Source organism: Taudactylus pleione, unplaced genomic scaffold (genome assembly GCF_031769625.1).
Source record: "Taudactylus pleione unplaced genomic scaffold, aTauple2 ptg000805l, whole genome shotgun sequence".
NCBI classification, from domain to species: domain Eukaryota; kingdom Metazoa; phylum Chordata; class Amphibia; order Anura; family Myobatrachidae; genus Taudactylus; species Taudactylus pleione.
The window spans coordinates 160,267-177,500 of NW_028285207.1; the positions used below are offsets into that span (position 1 = coordinate 160,267).

Below are 17,234 nucleotides of genomic sequence, written 5' to 3' on the forward strand. Positions count from 1 at the left end.
TCGGGTTTAGCTGGGTAAAACGGCTACTCCCGACCAAAGTGCTGGGCGCGATCGCAAAAAGTGTAGTTTGGGCACCCAAACAGGTCACTTTTCACCCATTTCAGCTTGCAGCCCTCTGCAGCTGCGATCTGAAATGGTGCGCCTGCAGCTTATCGCGCCCGTCAGGAGCAACAATTGAATAGCTACTGTCGGGTGCTTAGGTGGGGGCAATACAATTGAATAGCTCCTTTCGGGCATACAGGTGGGGGCGATACAATTGAATAGCGCCATATTAGTGTAATAAGTCTTGTGCTATTCTGATCTTTTTTTTCGGTTGTCTTTTTCCTCCTTATAAAATATAGATGTTGATTAGATCCAGTACAGACTATTATTATCTCTGCACTGTGTTATTATCTATGCACTGTGTTATTATCTCTATCCTGTGTTATTATCTCCGCACTGTGTTATTATGTCTGCTCTGTGTTATTATCTCTGCATTGTGTTATTATCCCTGCACTGTGTTATTATCCCTGCACTGTTATTATCTCTGCACTGTGTTATTATCCCCGCACTGTGTTGTTATCCCTGCACCGTGTTATTATCTCTGCTCTGTGTTCTTATCTCTGCTCTGTGTTATTATCTCTGCTCTGTGTTATTATCTCTGCTCTGTGTTGTTATCTCTGCACTGTGTTGTTATCCCTGCACTGTGTTATTATCTCTGCTCTGTGTTATTATCTCTATCCTGTGTTATTATCTCTGCACTGTGTTATTATCTCTGTCCTGTGTTATTATCTCTGCACTGTGTTATTATCTCTGTCCTGTGTTATTATCTCTGTCCTGTGTTATTATCTCCGCACTGTGTTATTATCTCCGCACTGTGTTATTATGTCTGCTCTGTGTTATTATCTCTGCATTGTGTTATTATCCCTGCACTGTGTTATTATCCCTGCACTGTGTTATTATCTCTGTCCTGTGTTATTATCTCTGTCCTGTGTTATTATCTCTGTCCTGTGTTATTATCTCTGCACTGTTATTATCTCTGCTCTGTGTTATTATTATCCCTGCACTGTGTTATTATCTCTGCACCGTGTTATTATTCCTGCACCGTGTTATTATCTCTGCACTGTGTTATTATCTCTGCACCGTGTTATTATTCCTGCACTGTGTTATTATTATCTCTGCACTGTGTTATTATCTCTGCACTGTGTTATTATGTGTAAGAATAAGTGTAATAGGGAGAACTATTACAGGCTTGTAATTTTTATCTTATAATTATCCTATACCTTTCATTATTCATTATAGGTTATATTTATGAAATAATATACCTGCAAAAATGCTTTTTTAAGATGTTAATGTAATTTATTATAAGGTACTGTAAAAGTTTATTATTAGATGTTATGGAATCCTAACAATCGCTATACCCCTAACAATTATTTAAACCTGAAATAATCGCTGTCCAAACCATAAGTGTGGTTCCAATGCACAAAATATTATTATTGCAAGTAAAAACAAAAGTCACGCGCTTTGATCTGGACAATGAGCGCAAAGATCATAATACAAAAGATACAGCCAATACATACGCATGCGCCCCGGTACCAGGTCCCAGCCGATCAATCCTGACATCTGCAGTCATCAAAGTGGTAACGACTGATCACTAGCCCATAGGTGCATGTATATATACTCTTACAAGATATAGCAACACAATGTGGACAGACAAACACTGTTTCATTGGTTCTTGCTCCTGGATGATCTTCTTATTGGACAGTTCTAGGGTTATGTCCAATCTTCCAACAGTCTCTTGAGATTACATTGTCTTTCTTTAATTGGTTTCAAAATTAACTACGGAAACTGCATACAGAGTTTTACATTCATAACCAATAATTCACTATGATCCTTAATTCCCGAACACATGATTCGACTCCCTTGCCAATATAACCGGATATCTGGAAATAGACAGGGTATCAGTATAGTACCAAACATGCCATGTCTACTATATTGCATACCTTAAATATAAATTACATACATTTAACATCATTATTAATACTTTTTATAAGAACCATAAAGTGCAGGAACCTTTTATGAGTGCGGGCATAAATATATATATGTTTGTGGTCGCTAATGTGCATCTGTGTTTTAAACTATGTATATACATCAGTAAGTACACATGCGTCCACGTGTACTTATATGATTGTATATGCAATCACCAATGTGTATACACATCAATAAGTTCACATGCGTCCACGTGTACCTATATGACTGTATATACAATCACCAATGTGTGTATGTTTGTCTCTGCAATAGCAACTGTGTATATGTGTGCAAGCATTGTGGATACATATGCGATTGTCTATGTGTATGCATGTATATATCATGAATTAATATATATATTATCTCTCTTTATGCATTAATTGACATATTTGATATTACTTCTGTCTGAACTAAAAAATGACAGACAATGAGTTCTCACAGGTGGCAGCAGATGCTGGATGGAATCACAAATGTAAATTCTAGTTTGTTTAGGAGTCAGACATAAAGACAATGGTTTATTTAGAGTACAATTACAGTACAATTCAGTTCTTTTTAACCACATTAGCATTGGACACAAGGCCTACAATTGCTAACAATAGCCAAACGTCTAACAATTATCTCTAAATATACATTCAGAACACTCCTTCTGAGCATATCAGTGTCTGTGTTATACTTCAATTGTCATATGCATACTATATCTGTATGCAGAGCAAACGCTCACCATATCTTTGTGCATTCCAATTGTTTCAGACATGTCCACAAGACTTGTCTGTCATCTCTGAATATATGAAATCTTTAAAGTTATATTTATATATATATATATGTGTATTCATGCGCATTTATTCTGTAAGGACTTTAACAGTGTGCAGTTAGCACGGCATTCGCACAACGCTAAAATAGCACCGTATACCATCTGTATGGCATCGTGCTAAAGACGCAAAATGGCATCTTTCAGACAACTCAAAATGGCGTCTTCAGATCTTAAAGATTTGGTCCTAGCCAATCATCCGGCTTCGACACTGTGTATAGTGATCAGTGTGTATGAGGTGTGTGATATCAGTGTGACCTGTGTATAGTGATCAGTGTGTATCAGGTGTGTGATATCAGTGTGATCTGTGTATAGTGATCAGTGTGTATCAGGTGTGTGATATCAATATAATCTATGTATAGTGACCAGTGTGTATCAGGTGTGTGATATCAGTGTAATCTGTGTATAGTGATCAGTGTTTATCAGGCGTGTGATATCAGTATAATCTATTTATAGTGATCAGTGTGTATCAGGTGTGTGATATCAGTGTGTCCTGTGTATAGTCATCACTGTGTATCAGGTGTGTGATATCATTGACCTGTGTATAGTGATCAGTGTTTATCAGGTGTGTGATATCAGTGTGACCTGTGTATAATGATCAGTGTGTATCAGGTGTGTGATATCATTGACCTGTGTATAGTGATCAGTGTTTATCAGGTGTGTGATATCAGTGTGACCTGTGTATAATGATCACTGTGTATCAGGTGGGTGATATCAGCGTGACCTGTACTCTGTAATATTGATTATAATTATATTTTAATAGACAAGTGCGCTGTGAGTAACCAGAGAATCTTTACTAGAAGTGACGGAAGGATGAGACGTGTCCTGCATAAATCACTAATCACTAATGATGGACAAGGATAGAAGTTGCATGACTGATAGGATACTAAATCTCACCCTGGAGATCGTCTACCTGCTGACTGGGGAGGTGAGAGGATCTGGGGGTGTCACAGTGACATCACTTATATCTATAGTAATATTAAAGTGACATGACTGGGGAGGTGAGGGGATCTGGGAGTGTCACAGTGACATCACTTATATCTATAGCAATAATACAGCGACATGACTGGGTAGGTGAGGGGATCTGGGATTGTCACAGTAACATCACTTGTATCTATAGTAATAATACAGGGACATGACTGGGGAGGTGAGGGAATCTGGGAGTGTCACAGTGACATCACTTATATCTATAGCAATAATACAGGGACATGACTGGGGAGGTGAGAGGATCTGGGAGAGTCACAGTGACATCACTTATATCTATAGTAATAATACAGCGACATGACTGGGTAGGTGAGGGGATCTGGGATTGTCACAGTAACATCACTTGTATCTATAGCAATAATACAGGGACATGACTGGGGAGGTGAGGGGATCTGGGATTGTCACAGTGACATCACTTATATCTATAGTAATAATACAGGGATATGACTGGGGAGGTGAGAGGATCTGGGATTGTCACAGTGACATCACTTATATCTATAGTAATAATACAGGGACATGTCTGGGGAGATGAGGGGATCTGGGAGTGTCACAGTGACATCACTTATACCTATAGTAATAATACAGCGAGATGACTGGGGAGGTGAGGGGATCTGGGATTGTCACAGTGACATCACTTGTATCTATAGTAATAATACAGTGACATGTCTGTGGAGGTGAGGGGATCTGGGAGTGTCACAGTGACATCACTTATACCTGTAGTAATAATACAGTGACATGACTGGGGAGTTGAGGGGATCTGGGATTGTCACAGTGACATCACTTATATCAATAGTAATAATACAGGGATATGACTTGGGTGGTGAGAGGATCTGGGAGTGTCACCGTGACATCACTTATATCTATAGTAATAATACAGTGACATGTCTGTGGAGTTGAGGAGGATCTGGGAGTGTCACAGTAACATCACTTATATCTATAGTATTAAAACAGGGACATGACTGGGGAGGTGAGGAGATCTGCGAGTATCACAGTGACATCACTTATATCTATAGTAATAATACAGGGGCATGACTGGGGAGGTGAGAGGATCTGGGAGTGTCACAGTGACATCACTTATATCTATAGTAATAATAAAGGGACATGACTGGATAGGTGAGGGGATCTGGGAGTGTCACAGTGACATCACTTATATTTATAGTAATAATACAGGGACATGTCTGGGGAGGTGAGGGTATCTGGGACTGTATTCAGTGATATTTGGTGTCTCCCTCAATACACAGGAATACACAGTAGTGAAGAAGACATCCGATGAGTGTTGGACACCCAGCAGCCGTCCCTGTGTGTCAGGAGGACTGAGCAGGACCCAGAGCCTCATCACGGTGCCTCCACCTCACTCACTGATAAATGAGAGACACAATAAACAGAAGATTTTGGAACTCACCAACAGGATCATTCAGCTGCTGACTGGAGAGGTGACTGCTGGGAATGGGACATTATATAGGTCACTATAGCAATGTCTTACATAAATTTAGCCACAACTTTGGCTTAATTATCTCTAGCCGATGCTGACAATCACTCAGTAGCACAAAAGATGTTACTTCCGCTCACACACCTCAATCAGCAGCAGGAAAACACATTGTTAGTACTTGTAGCACAGCACATTATTAGTCCAGCAGATATATTGCAAGCAACAACTTTCAATAGTCCACCTCCTATGTACACTGTATATGGTACTGTCACCCAGTGAAATATTTTTAGAGAGGTTTTCAGTTGTATTCCTCTACTCACTTAATTACACCCCCCCCCCCTTTCCCCCTCCCGCCCCAGTGTGTGCAGTGTTGGGTATCTGAATCCTCCTTGGAATGGATCATAAGGAACACAAAGGGTTACTGATAGTATCGGCTGTAGCTCGTAAATGTTTCCTCCACACCATGATACTGACATACCATTCCTTGCATAGTTTTATTCAAAAATAATCTGTTTTTCGTGCAAGTATTAAATGAATTTGGTGGTATCCTCTTTGGACACTTGTGTGAGGAGACTCTAAGACTTTTTGAAAAATGTTATTGATCTCCATACATTTGTCATTGATAATATTATGTACAAATAATGGTGAAGGAAGTGTCCAGGACGTGTTTTACCAAGTTTGTGGCTTCCTCAGTTGGTTTCCTTTCTAGACAGATGTATTTTATTTTTTTGTGTTTTGTATTCTTTTTAAGGTTGATGTTGTGACTAATATTAAAGTTGAAAATATAGAGGAAGAAGAAGAGACCTGTTTGACTGATACGAAGGCAGAAGATATAGAGGGAGAAGAAGAGACGTTTGTGACTGATATGAAGGCAGAAGATATAGAGGGAGAAGAAGAGACCTGTGTGACTGATATGAAGGCTGAAGATATAGATGGAGAAGAAGAGACGTATGTGACTGATATGAAGGCAGAAGATATAGAGGGAGAAGAAGAGACGTATGTGACTGATATGAAGGCAGAAGATATAGAGGGAGAAGAAGAGACGTATGTGACTGATATGAAGGCAGAAGATATAGAGGGAGAAGAGACGTATGTGACTGATATGAAGGCAGCAGTTATAGAGAGGGAGACGTATGTGACTGATATGAAGGCAGAAGATATAGAGGGAGAAGAAGAGACGTATGTGACTGATATGAAGGCAGAAGATCTATATGGAGAAGAAGAGACGTATGTGAGTGGTGATCAGCAGTGTAAGGAGGAGGAAATCCCTACAGATATCACCACAGGTTAGTAATAAAGACTTATTACAGAAAAGAATCACATACTCCTTACAGTACAACACAGGGCCGTAACTAACTATGGGCGACAGGCCAGTATATGAAGCCTATCGGGTGTCCTTAGGACAGTTATCGTTGCACTTACTGAAGCAGCATCACACCCCTTCTGCGTGTTGTGCGCTCAGTGGACGGGGCCAGCATAGGGTGCAAACGTGCCCTATTACAGCAATCCCTTATTCTATGTGCTCAGCCAAAGCTTGGCCTGGCCTCATACTACATAGGATAATGGGCCTGATTCAGAGCCGTTCGCTATTTGTGGTCGTTCGTTCAAAAACAAGGGATGGCTATTCAAATGATCCATTCGCAAATTGCAGTCTGTTCCCACCTCTAAGTCTGAACAAGCGAGCAAAACATACGCTCGTTTATTTGATAAAAACGCCCCCTGGCCGCACGCACCATACGTCATGTCCGCTATTTATTAGATTAATCGAGTACATCGTACAGCGTATGAACTGCTCGCTATTCTTGTGGTTGGTGTTTTCAACCGCTATTTTGCGAGCAGTTCTGAGTTAAAAAAAACCAAGTGACGTGGTCAATGACGCTGCTGTATTAAATATGCACTCCCTTAAAACGCCCGTTTTGACCTTTAAGCACGCCTGCGTTCGGATCTCCACTCCCCGTTTTCAAGCACCTTCCCCTGTTACCACCCACATACGCCTCATTCTGTCACTCAAAATAGCAGGCCCTCGCTATATTGCGTACCAACGATTTTCGGCCGCACTGACTGGTTCGCGCATGCGTACTAAAAACCGTACGCATGCGCAGATGTGCGAACATCGCTCGGAACGAGCGTACTGCCGCTAGCGAGTGGCTCTGAATGAGGGCCAATATGCTGAATATTTTTGCTCACTTTTTAATAAGGAGAACTAGTAGACATTTCTGTATGTTGAAGGGATCACTATGAGGGTGGGGAACACATCTTTTGGGATTCAATCATTTCCTCCCACACTACTCTCCTGCTTTGTCACAATGAGAATTTGCAATAAAAAAAATAAAATCATGTAAACATTCCCCAAAATGGCGACCTGTGCGCATTTCCAGCTTCTCTTTCCGTACATCCCATGGATATTGCGCATCTTTCCTGCAAGCCTGGAGGCAGCAGTGTCTTGTTCACGTGCCTTCAGCTTTCATGATCTAGTACCGGCCTGGCCAACCTCTGAGCCTCCAGCTGTTGTGTAACTACACATCCCAGCATGCCCTGCCACAGTTTTAGCATTTCCTAATAGCCAAACTTTGCCAGGGCATGCTGGGACTTGTAGTTTCACAGCAGCTGGAGGGCCACAGGTGGCCAGGCCTGTACTAGACTGTCTAGTATGTCAGAACACATTATATCTATAGTATATGAGATATACTCTCCTGTGATGTCACAGTAAAGTAAACTCCAGCACAAGCATAGTAAATGAATAAGACACACATGTCCGTGCCTGGGTTACCCATATTGTACATGGTACAAGCTGCGTGGCGATAGTAATGCCGTATATGAATACAATACAGAAAGACAATTGTTGTGGGATGTGGTCGGGGACACAAGCCACGCGGCTGAGATGGCCACCACGGCATAACATTATGTGCTATGGCACCATCAGAGGGAAATATTGGCATTATAGGCTTTATGCTGGCTGCATATGTAATGGTGTAGTATGTACGGTGTGTACAGCTGGCTGTGGTATCTGAGCATCATCTGGTGGCTGCACCCCCAAGGCTGTTACCTCCCAGTGCTGGGCACAGTGTAGGTAATGTGCAATGTTAAGAGGACGAGAGGCTGTATTGTAATTCCTACTTATAACTAGGTTGGGTATGAAATACCGGCAGCTCTCATCATTACAAGAGCGCAGCATCGCTAGACAGTCCCCTAGATGTCTGCACTGCTGCTCTATCACACCTCCATGGCACCGTGACACCAGCCCTCGGCTTGGTTCTCCAGGCGGGGCTTCAGGGGGAACCTAGCTAGAAGGCTCTTTGTACCCCGGACTGGAGCCGGAACTCAAGGGGACAGGTAAGGTGGATCCCCGTGGGGACCCGCATCTATTCGCAGTCTTGCCTCCAGTCTCAGGAGACAGACCAGAAGTGCTGATGTAGACACCGGTGCATCCAGGACTCCACTAGACCTCCAGGGCAATACATATACTAGCGCAGGGGACAAATTGCGGCCAGGGCCCCGGTGGTTGATGTCAGCATAGGGGAGACGACCCTCTTCCTGCAGCTCCTCCCCCGGCTCAGGGTGTCATTCCACTGCACTCTTGCCCCCCTTGAGCTGCTCCTCCCTCATCTGCCGCCCCCTCTTAGACTCTCGGTCTCCCTGTATGCCTCTACCAAGGGCCAGGCTGTACAGCGCTATATCCTACCAGACACTGCGGTCTGTGTAATTGATTTTAGTGCCCACTGCAGTAATATTGTATACTCTGCATTGTATGTGACTTGTGCTAGCGCTGCTGTCTGTCTCCTTTTATCCCCAAACTGTCAGCTTATACCTTTCCCTGTTTTCCATTATAACCCTGGCATACTGATGTATCCCCTCACATGTACCTCACATCTCCCTATATTTGTGAGGGCTATCACATACTATATATCGGTGTTGCGCACTACACTGTGCCATATTGCACATATATGTGGGTTGCTCACTGCATGTGCCAGATCGTGTGTTAGATTACTCTTGCAGCTATGTCTGGCAGAGGCAAGAATAACAAGCAGCCTGCTCCTCCCACTCTGGTGTCTTCAGAGGACCTCATTCAGGATGGTCTCTGTACATCTTGTTATACTGCTCCTGGCCCATCAACCCCTGTGTCCTCTCCTCAGGAACCCCCCAGGGTTACTTTTTCACAGGTGTTTGCAGAAATTAAGGACCACCTAGCAGTCCCTGTGGTAGCTCCCCCTATGGGATGGCCACAGCAGGTACTCCCTGCATATCCTTTGCCTCCCCCATGGGTAGATGCACTTTCTACCTCAGTGCAGAGTCTGGCGGATACCTCTACTGCCTTTCAACAAATGCTGCAAAAGGAGAGACCCTTACCTAGTAAACCCACTAAGCGTGCTTTGCTATCTTCCCAGCCCACCCAGCTATGAGATTCTGAATTATCATCTGGGGAGGCAGAAGACGCAGATCTCTCTCTCTGACTCCACCATCGGGAGAGGAGGAGCCCCCCTCCAAGTTAAATAAACCTGCACTTGTGAGAGCTGTAAAATCTATCCTTCAAATAGAAGAGGCAGAACCCACTTCTAAGGCAAAAGAGCCACTAGTTAAGCGACAGAAGGTAGTTTTGCCAGAGTTTTCTCACTCGGATCAGGTATCTGATCATATGAGTGAAACATGGAATATACCAAGGAAAATTTTTGAGTTGCTCAAATGCTTAACTTCCTTTTACCCTCTTCCAGATACTGATTGCACTAAATACGATGTTCTCCCTGCAGTAGACTCCCACGTGACATGTTTAGTTAAGAATGCTATGTTACCTGTCCATACTGCAACCTCCTTAAAGGAGACTACGGATTGAAGCTTGTCTGAAATCTACATACTCTCTTACAGGAGCTATTACTCGTCCTTCCAGGGCTACGGCCTGGGTGTCAAAAGCCATTGAGAGTTGGGCAGAGGCCCTAGAAGTTACATTTCCCTCTGATGCTTCGAGGGAACAGCTGTCCTACATATCTCACATTAGAGATGCAGCCTCCTATTCAGGTAAGCGGCTCTGGATACTGGTCTCCTGGCTTCCAAGGCATCTGCTACTATGGTAGCCCGCCGTATTGTTTGGCTTTGCTCATGGAAGGCAGATTTGGACTCTAAAAGGGCATTGGAGTCTCTGCCTTATTCTGGGGAGATCCTGTTTGGCCCAGAATTGGACAAGATTTTGACTGCCTTGGAAGCTTCCAAGATGGTGTCCTTGCCCTCTGCATGTACTACGAAGCCTCAAATGTCATCCTTTCGACCTCAAAGAAAAGCTAAAGGTCAGTCCTTTCCAAGGCAGTCGGCATCCACTAAGGCCTCCAAGCCTAGGACCAAACAGACCTGGGCTACTAGACGTCCACTTACCAAATCTGTGGACAAGCCTTCAGCCTGACGGGGCAGGCCTCTCACTTGGTTCTTCCAGGGTGGGAGGCTGACTTCTTCAATGCGCCCAGTTCTGGCATCAGACCATATCAGACGCCTGGGTAAAAGAAGTGGTCTCCAATGGATATGCCCTCTCATTCCTGAGGAGGCCCCCAGCAGTTCTTTTGCACAGGACCTCCATCGGACCAAGCAAAGCCCTGCTGCTCCAGGAGGCCATTCAGTCCTTAATGCTCTCAAGAGTAATAATTCCGGTCCCCCCCTTAAAGTGAGGGAAGGGCTATTATTCTACCCTTAGTTGAGAAGTCCAACGGGTCTCATCGGCCTATCCTCAACCTCAAGTCTCTAAACAAGTTTATCAGGGTGCCCAGGTTTCATATTGAAAACCTTCACTCTCTTGTCCTGGCGTTGGAGCCTAGAGATTTTATAGTGTCTCTGGACATTCAAGACTCTTACCTACATGTAACTATAGCGCCTTCTCATCAGCAGCATCTCCGGTCTGCTATACTGCAGCAACATTACCAATTTCAGGCTCTGGCATTTGGCCTTTCTACAGCCCCTCAGGTCTCTTACCAAGATTATGACATTGTCAAGGGATCAGACTGCTCCCATACTTGGACGATCTCTTGCTGTTGGCAAGCTCCCCAGAAATTTTTCACCCCTATTTACAGGTAACCATTGATTTTCTGCAAATGCAAGATTGGCTGATCAACTGGAAATCATCTTCCCTGGCATCTTCTCAAATAATGGTAAATCTGGGTGCCCTTCTGGACTCTCAAATTCAGAGAATCTTCCTAACAGCTAACAAAATCTCTGTATTACAGCACTGAGGGCCTGATTCAGACCCTCTCGCGAGCGCTATGCGTTCGCAAGCGCGTCGATGGTGGCCCAGTGCACATGCGCACGACGGAGCCGGCTCCGTCGTGCGCATGCACGAGACCCGGATAGCGACGGGCAAACCGTCGCTCCGGGTCTCGTACCAAAGGGGGCATGCTGTCGATGTTGAGTGACAGTACGTCCCCTTTGGTGGGCGGGCCGGGGGAGCGGCTGCCCAAACTGAGGTGTTCCCATGTGGGGGCCGCCTCCGTTTGGGGGCGGCCCCACTGACATCACGAGTGATGTCAGTGGGAGAGATTTTGGCTCTGTTAGAGCCGAAATCTCTTTGGGGCTTGCGACAACGAGACCCTACCACAAGGGTCTCGTCACAAGCCCGATGGTCGCGATGGTTTTGACCATCGTGACCATCTTCCTGGCCACTCACTATAGCTGTGGGTGGTCACCCACAGCTATGCGAGCGGCCAGGAGGCCGTTCTAAAAAAAAAAAAAGACCGGCCCTGATTCAGAGCTGGCGCTCGTTCAGAGCGTCCGGCTCTGAATCAGGCCCTGAGTGTGCAGACTACTCCACAGTCGAGAAGTGTCAATTCATACTGCAATGCAGACCTTGGGATCCATGGTGTCCACCTTTGACATGGTGGACAGTTCAGTTTCACTCCAAGCCCCTACAACACCGTATCCTCTCTAGGTGAAATGGGCTGCTCCATCTGCTCAGATCCTAGATGATGGGCATCTCCCTGGAAGTTTGCCTGTTCCTAGCCTGGTGGCTACAGACGTCCCACTGAAACAAGGGGCGACCCTTTTGGATCCCGGACTGGGCACTCCTCACCATGAATGCTAGCCTCTGAGGGTAGGGTGCAGAGACCAGCCAGCACTCCTTCCAAGGATGCTGTACTCCAGCAACCAATCAATGTCCTGGAATTCTGAGCCATCTACAGGGCCCTCACTCTGGCTCAGGATATTCTGCAGGTCAGTACAAGTACAATCCGACAATGCGACGGCAGTGGCCTACCTTAATCACCAAGGAGGCACTCGAAGTCAGGCAGAAATGGCAGAGGTGTCCCACATTCTAACATGGGCTGAACACCAGCCAACTCTGCAGTGATCATCCCAGGGATTTTAAATTGGGAAGCAGATTTCCTCAGCCATCACGATATGCATTCAGGGGAGTGGTCTCTACATCCAGAAGTCTTTCAGCTCCTGGTGGACAAATGGGGTCTACCAGATGTGGACCTCATTGCTTCATGACACAACCACAAACTTCCAGTGTATGGGGCCAGGACAAGGGACCCCAATGCGGCCTTCATGGACACATTATCTGTGAGGTGGACTTTCCATTTGGCGTACCTCTTCCCTCCAGTCTCCCTTCTTCTTCGGATTCTTCGGATGTTCAAACAGGAAGGGGGCATAGTCCTGTTGTTAGCTCCAGATTGGCCCAAATGCCATTGGTACTCCGATCTTCAAAGTCTCTCCATAGTCGTTCCTCTGTAACCTCCTCTATGACCAGACCTGTTGTCTCGGGTCCCTGCCTACATCCGGACCTGACCAGTGTGTCTTTAATGGCCTGGTCTTGAGACATCCCTCCTAAGGTCTAAAGGGTTTTCTAGCTCTGTGGTCCAGACCTTGCTCAGAGCACATAAACCGGCCTCTGCCAGGATTTATCACCGGGTATGGCATGCATATTTCCAGTGGTGTGCTACTAGAAACTATGGCCCTCAGGCAAGGATTCTAGAAACCCTAAAAACCTATCTTAAGCTGGATTGGTTCTCAGACTCCGCCTAGCATCTCTGAAAGTGCACGTCTCTGCTATGTCCATCTGGTTCCGACCTCCCTTTGTCCCTCCTCTGGCTCCATGGGATTTGTCAGTGGTTCTCCACACACTTCAGGAACCTCAATTCGAACCCCTGGAATCAGTAGATGTCAAATGGCTCACTGCGAAGACTCTGTTTCTTCTGGCTATAGCATCTGCCCATAGGGTATCGGATTTAGGGGCGCTTTCATGTCGCTCCCCCTTTCTAGTCTTTCATACAGACAATGCTGTTCTTATAACGTGCCCTGGTTTCTTCTGAAGGTGGTCTCTCATTTCTACCCTAATGTGGAAAATGTGGTTCCGGCCTTTCAATTACCAGATCTCTTGACAGGTGAGGCCTCTTTGGATGTGGTCCGTGCTCTGAAGAGTTACGTGGAATGTACTAGTTCCATCAGGAAATCGGAGTCCCTCTTTATCCTATATGAATTTCATAAGAAGGGATGGCCAGCTAACAAATAGACTCTGGCCAGATGGCTTCGCATGACTATCTCGCAGGCTTACACGCAGACTGGCCTACCTGTGCCAGCTACAACAGGGCATGACACATTTTTGTAACCTCTAGGAGTCATATTAAAAGTTTGGGAGCCAGACTATCGTCCATTACCAAAATATATGAAAGCTTGTATAGACCACCACATATGCCCTTTCAGTGCCCAGCAACCTCCCCACATGCCATCAAATCACCACACATGCCTCTTTAATGGTCATCAAATTCTGCAACATGCCCATACCAGCCCCTCTAATAGTGTGCCCAAAACTAATGCTTCCTGTATTAGTGCCCCCAATAGTAATTCCCCCAGTAGTAGAGCCCCCTGTAAGTGCCCCAGTAGTAAAGCCCCTCTAAAAGTTCCCCAGTAGTAAGCCCCCTGTAATAGTGCCCCCAGTAGTAAGCCCCCTGTAAAAGTGCCCCCAGTAGTAAGCCCCCTGTAATAGTGCCCCCAGTAGTAAGCCCCCTGTAATAGTGCCCCCAGTAGTAAGCCCCCTGTAATAGTGCCCCCAGTAGTAAGCCCCCTGTAAAAGTGCCCCCAGTAGTAAGCCCCCTGTAATAGTGCCCCCAGTAGTAAGCCCCCTGTAATAGTGCCCCCAGTAGTAAGCCCCCAGTAGTAAGCCCCCTGTAATAGTGCCCCCAGTAGTAAGCCCCCTGTAAAAGTGCCCCCAGTAGTAAGCCCCCTGTAATAGTGCCCCCAGTAGTAAACCCCCTGTAAAAGTGCCCCCAGTAGTAAGCCCCCTGTAATAGTGCCCCCAGTAGTAAGCCCCCTGTAAAAGTGCCCCCAGTAGTAAGCCCCCTGTAATAGTGCCCCCAGTAGTAAGCCCCCTGTAAAAGTGCCCCCAGTAGTAAGCCCCTTGTAATAGTGCCCCCAGTAGTAAGCCCCCTGTAAAAGTGCCCCCAGTAGTAAGCCCCCTGTAATAGTGCCCCCAGTAGTAAGCCCACTGTAAAAGTGCCCCCAGTAGTAAGCCCCCTGTAAAATATCCCCCTGTAAAAGTGCCCCCAGTAGTAAGCCACCTGTAATAGTGCCCCCAGTAGTAAGCCCCTTGTAAAATTGCCCCAGTAGTAAGCCCCCTGTAAAAATTCCTCCAGTAGTAAGTCCCCTGTAAAATTGCCCCTTGTAAAAGTGCCCTATTAGTAAGCCCCCTGTAAAAGTGCCACCTGAACACACACAAATAAAAAAATACTTCCATAAGGCTCGAACCTGCGTCCACTGCCGTCCACCGCTCGTAACTATCGGAGAGACGTCATGATGTCTCTTTCATAGTGCACGTGGGGGGAGCCAGACGCCGGAGCTCAGGAGTACCTCCTTGAACAACTGCTTTGGGACATCCCCATTGCCTACCTGAAAAGGAGAGTTATGGTAAAACTTACGCTTGTTAACTCTTCCTTCGAAGTCCATAAGGTCCACAGGCTACCTGCCCTGATGCATCTGGCTTCTATGGGTTTCTTTTCTTGGTCACTTGTTTCCTTCTCTGTGTGAGTGTGAGATTCTTCAGTGTACCAGTCTTCCTTCTCTCCTCTCCTGCCTTGGGCTTGTTAACTAAACTGAGTTGCCCTCAGGCTGTGGTTGGGGTTTAGGGGGAAGGACCGGCGCATCCTGGGACAGGAAAAAGCTTTTCTGTTGGTGTCCAGTCCTCCAAGCACTGCCTGCACCCTATTGTCTCCCTGTGGACATTGGCCCTCATTCAGAGCCGCTCGCAATTAGCGCTCGCTCGTTCAGAAAAAGGGGGTGGCTATTCAAATGAACCGTTCGCTCCTTGTGGTCTGTTGCCTCCATGTCTGAACGAGCGAACAAAACATGCGCTCGTTTATTTGAAAAATACGCCCCCTGCCCGCTCGCATCATATGTCATGTCCGCTATTTATTAGATTAATCGAGTACATCGAACAGCGTATGTACTGCTCGCTATTCTTGTGTTTTAATTATGCACACATAAAACTCCCGCTTTGACCTTTAAGCACGCCTGCGTTCGGATCTCCACTCCCCGTTTTCAAGCACCTTCCCCTGTTACCACCCACATACGCCTCCTCCTGTCACTCAAATTAGCAGGCACTCGCTATCTAGCGAACAAACAATTTTCCGCCGCACAGACTGGTTCGCGCATGCGTATTACAATCCGTACGCATGCGCAGTTGTGCAAACATCGCTCGGAGCGAACGAGCAGCCGCTAACGAGCGGCTCTGAATCAGGCCCATTATGTACTTTGAAGAAAGTGAGTTAACAAGAGTAAGTTTTGCCATAACTCTATTTTGCTCAACACATTTACGCATGCTACCCTGCGTCAGGAGTTCCTACTTTTTGCAAGTTCCTACTCTATGAATGATCTTTCATACACCACTAACTTGTAATTACATCTTCCTCGCCTCCCAGCTACAGAAGCTCATTGTGAAATTAAAACCTATCGCCACGCGGCTGGTACCATTTAACATATGGGTAACATCTAGCGCTGGCCTATTTTATTTTGTTTCAAAATTGTGCCTAAAGACCTGAATGCTGTCAGTCAAGCCGATATGAGGCCGTTTTGGGTACGGCTCACTAGCCTGTGCTTGTTTAGGCGTTAGCCTCTGGATCTGGGAGGTGAGCACATGTTACCAGCAGTGTAATGGTGTTTGATACATATACAATATAAATACTTGTAGGATCGGTTTGATACTGGGCTGTAAGCTTAAATGTTTTGCTGAAGTCCTTGTGCTTGGATTGCTAGATGTACCCAGGTTTGTAGTGGTGGCCCCAATGCCGACAACAATTGTCTTTATGTTTTGTATTAGAATAAACATGTAACCCCTGTGATAACTATAGCATAATATGTGACCGTTATACATTGTACCATGACACAACGGAACTTCCCCATTTGTTACTAATTTGGGGACCTGTAGTCTCTATTGGGAAAACTATCCCTGTTACAGGGAAACATTACTTTTATCATATATTTATTTTATTCCCAGCAGATGGATGTAACAGAAGGAAGATCTCAGAGGGATATCTCATCTTATCTACAGATGGTGACATAGAAGATCACAACATCACCCGAGATTCTCTAGGACAAACCCCTAACACCACAATTATACATCCAGCACCTCACAGTGCACATGTGTCATCTGATCCCTCTGATTATGGGGAATGTCCTCCTGATATCTCAGATAGTGGTACACCTATTACAGCTCTTACAGTAGATAAAATATTTTCCTGTTCTATAGATGCCCAACAGAACACAAAAGTCATTAATGACCAACCAACTAAGACCAGTGCAAAGCCCCATACATGCCCTGAGTGTGGGAAATGTTTCACCTATAAATCAGATCTTGTTGCACATCAGAGACGTCACACAGGTGAGAAACCATTTCCATGCTCCGAGTGTGGGAAATGTTTTACACATAAATCATATCTTGTTACACATCAAAGACGTCATACAAGTGAGAAACCGTTTCCATGCTCTGATTGTGGGAAATGTTTCAAAGACAAAACATATCTTGTTAGACATCAAAGATGTCACACG

At 45.4% G+C, this 17,234-nt stretch overlaps 1 protein-coding gene across 1 annotated transcript in view; it reads left to right on the plus strand.

Moving 5' to 3' along the window:
• Nucleotides 1–17,234, plus strand: part of LOC148474856 (uncharacterized) — a 202,790-nt gene that overhangs the window by 3,818 nt on the left and 181,738 nt on the right. Inside the window, exons 2-4 of the mRNA XM_088458079.1 lie at nucleotides 3,579–3,743; nucleotides 5,041–5,232; nucleotides 5,980–6,466. Coding sequence (XP_088314205.1) covers nucleotides 3,663–3,743; nucleotides 5,041–5,232; nucleotides 5,980–6,466 — 760 coding nt within the window. The 5' untranslated portion in view covers nucleotides 3,579–3,662. The remainder of the gene's footprint in view (nucleotides 1–3,578; nucleotides 3,744–5,040; nucleotides 5,233–5,979; nucleotides 6,467–17,234) is intronic.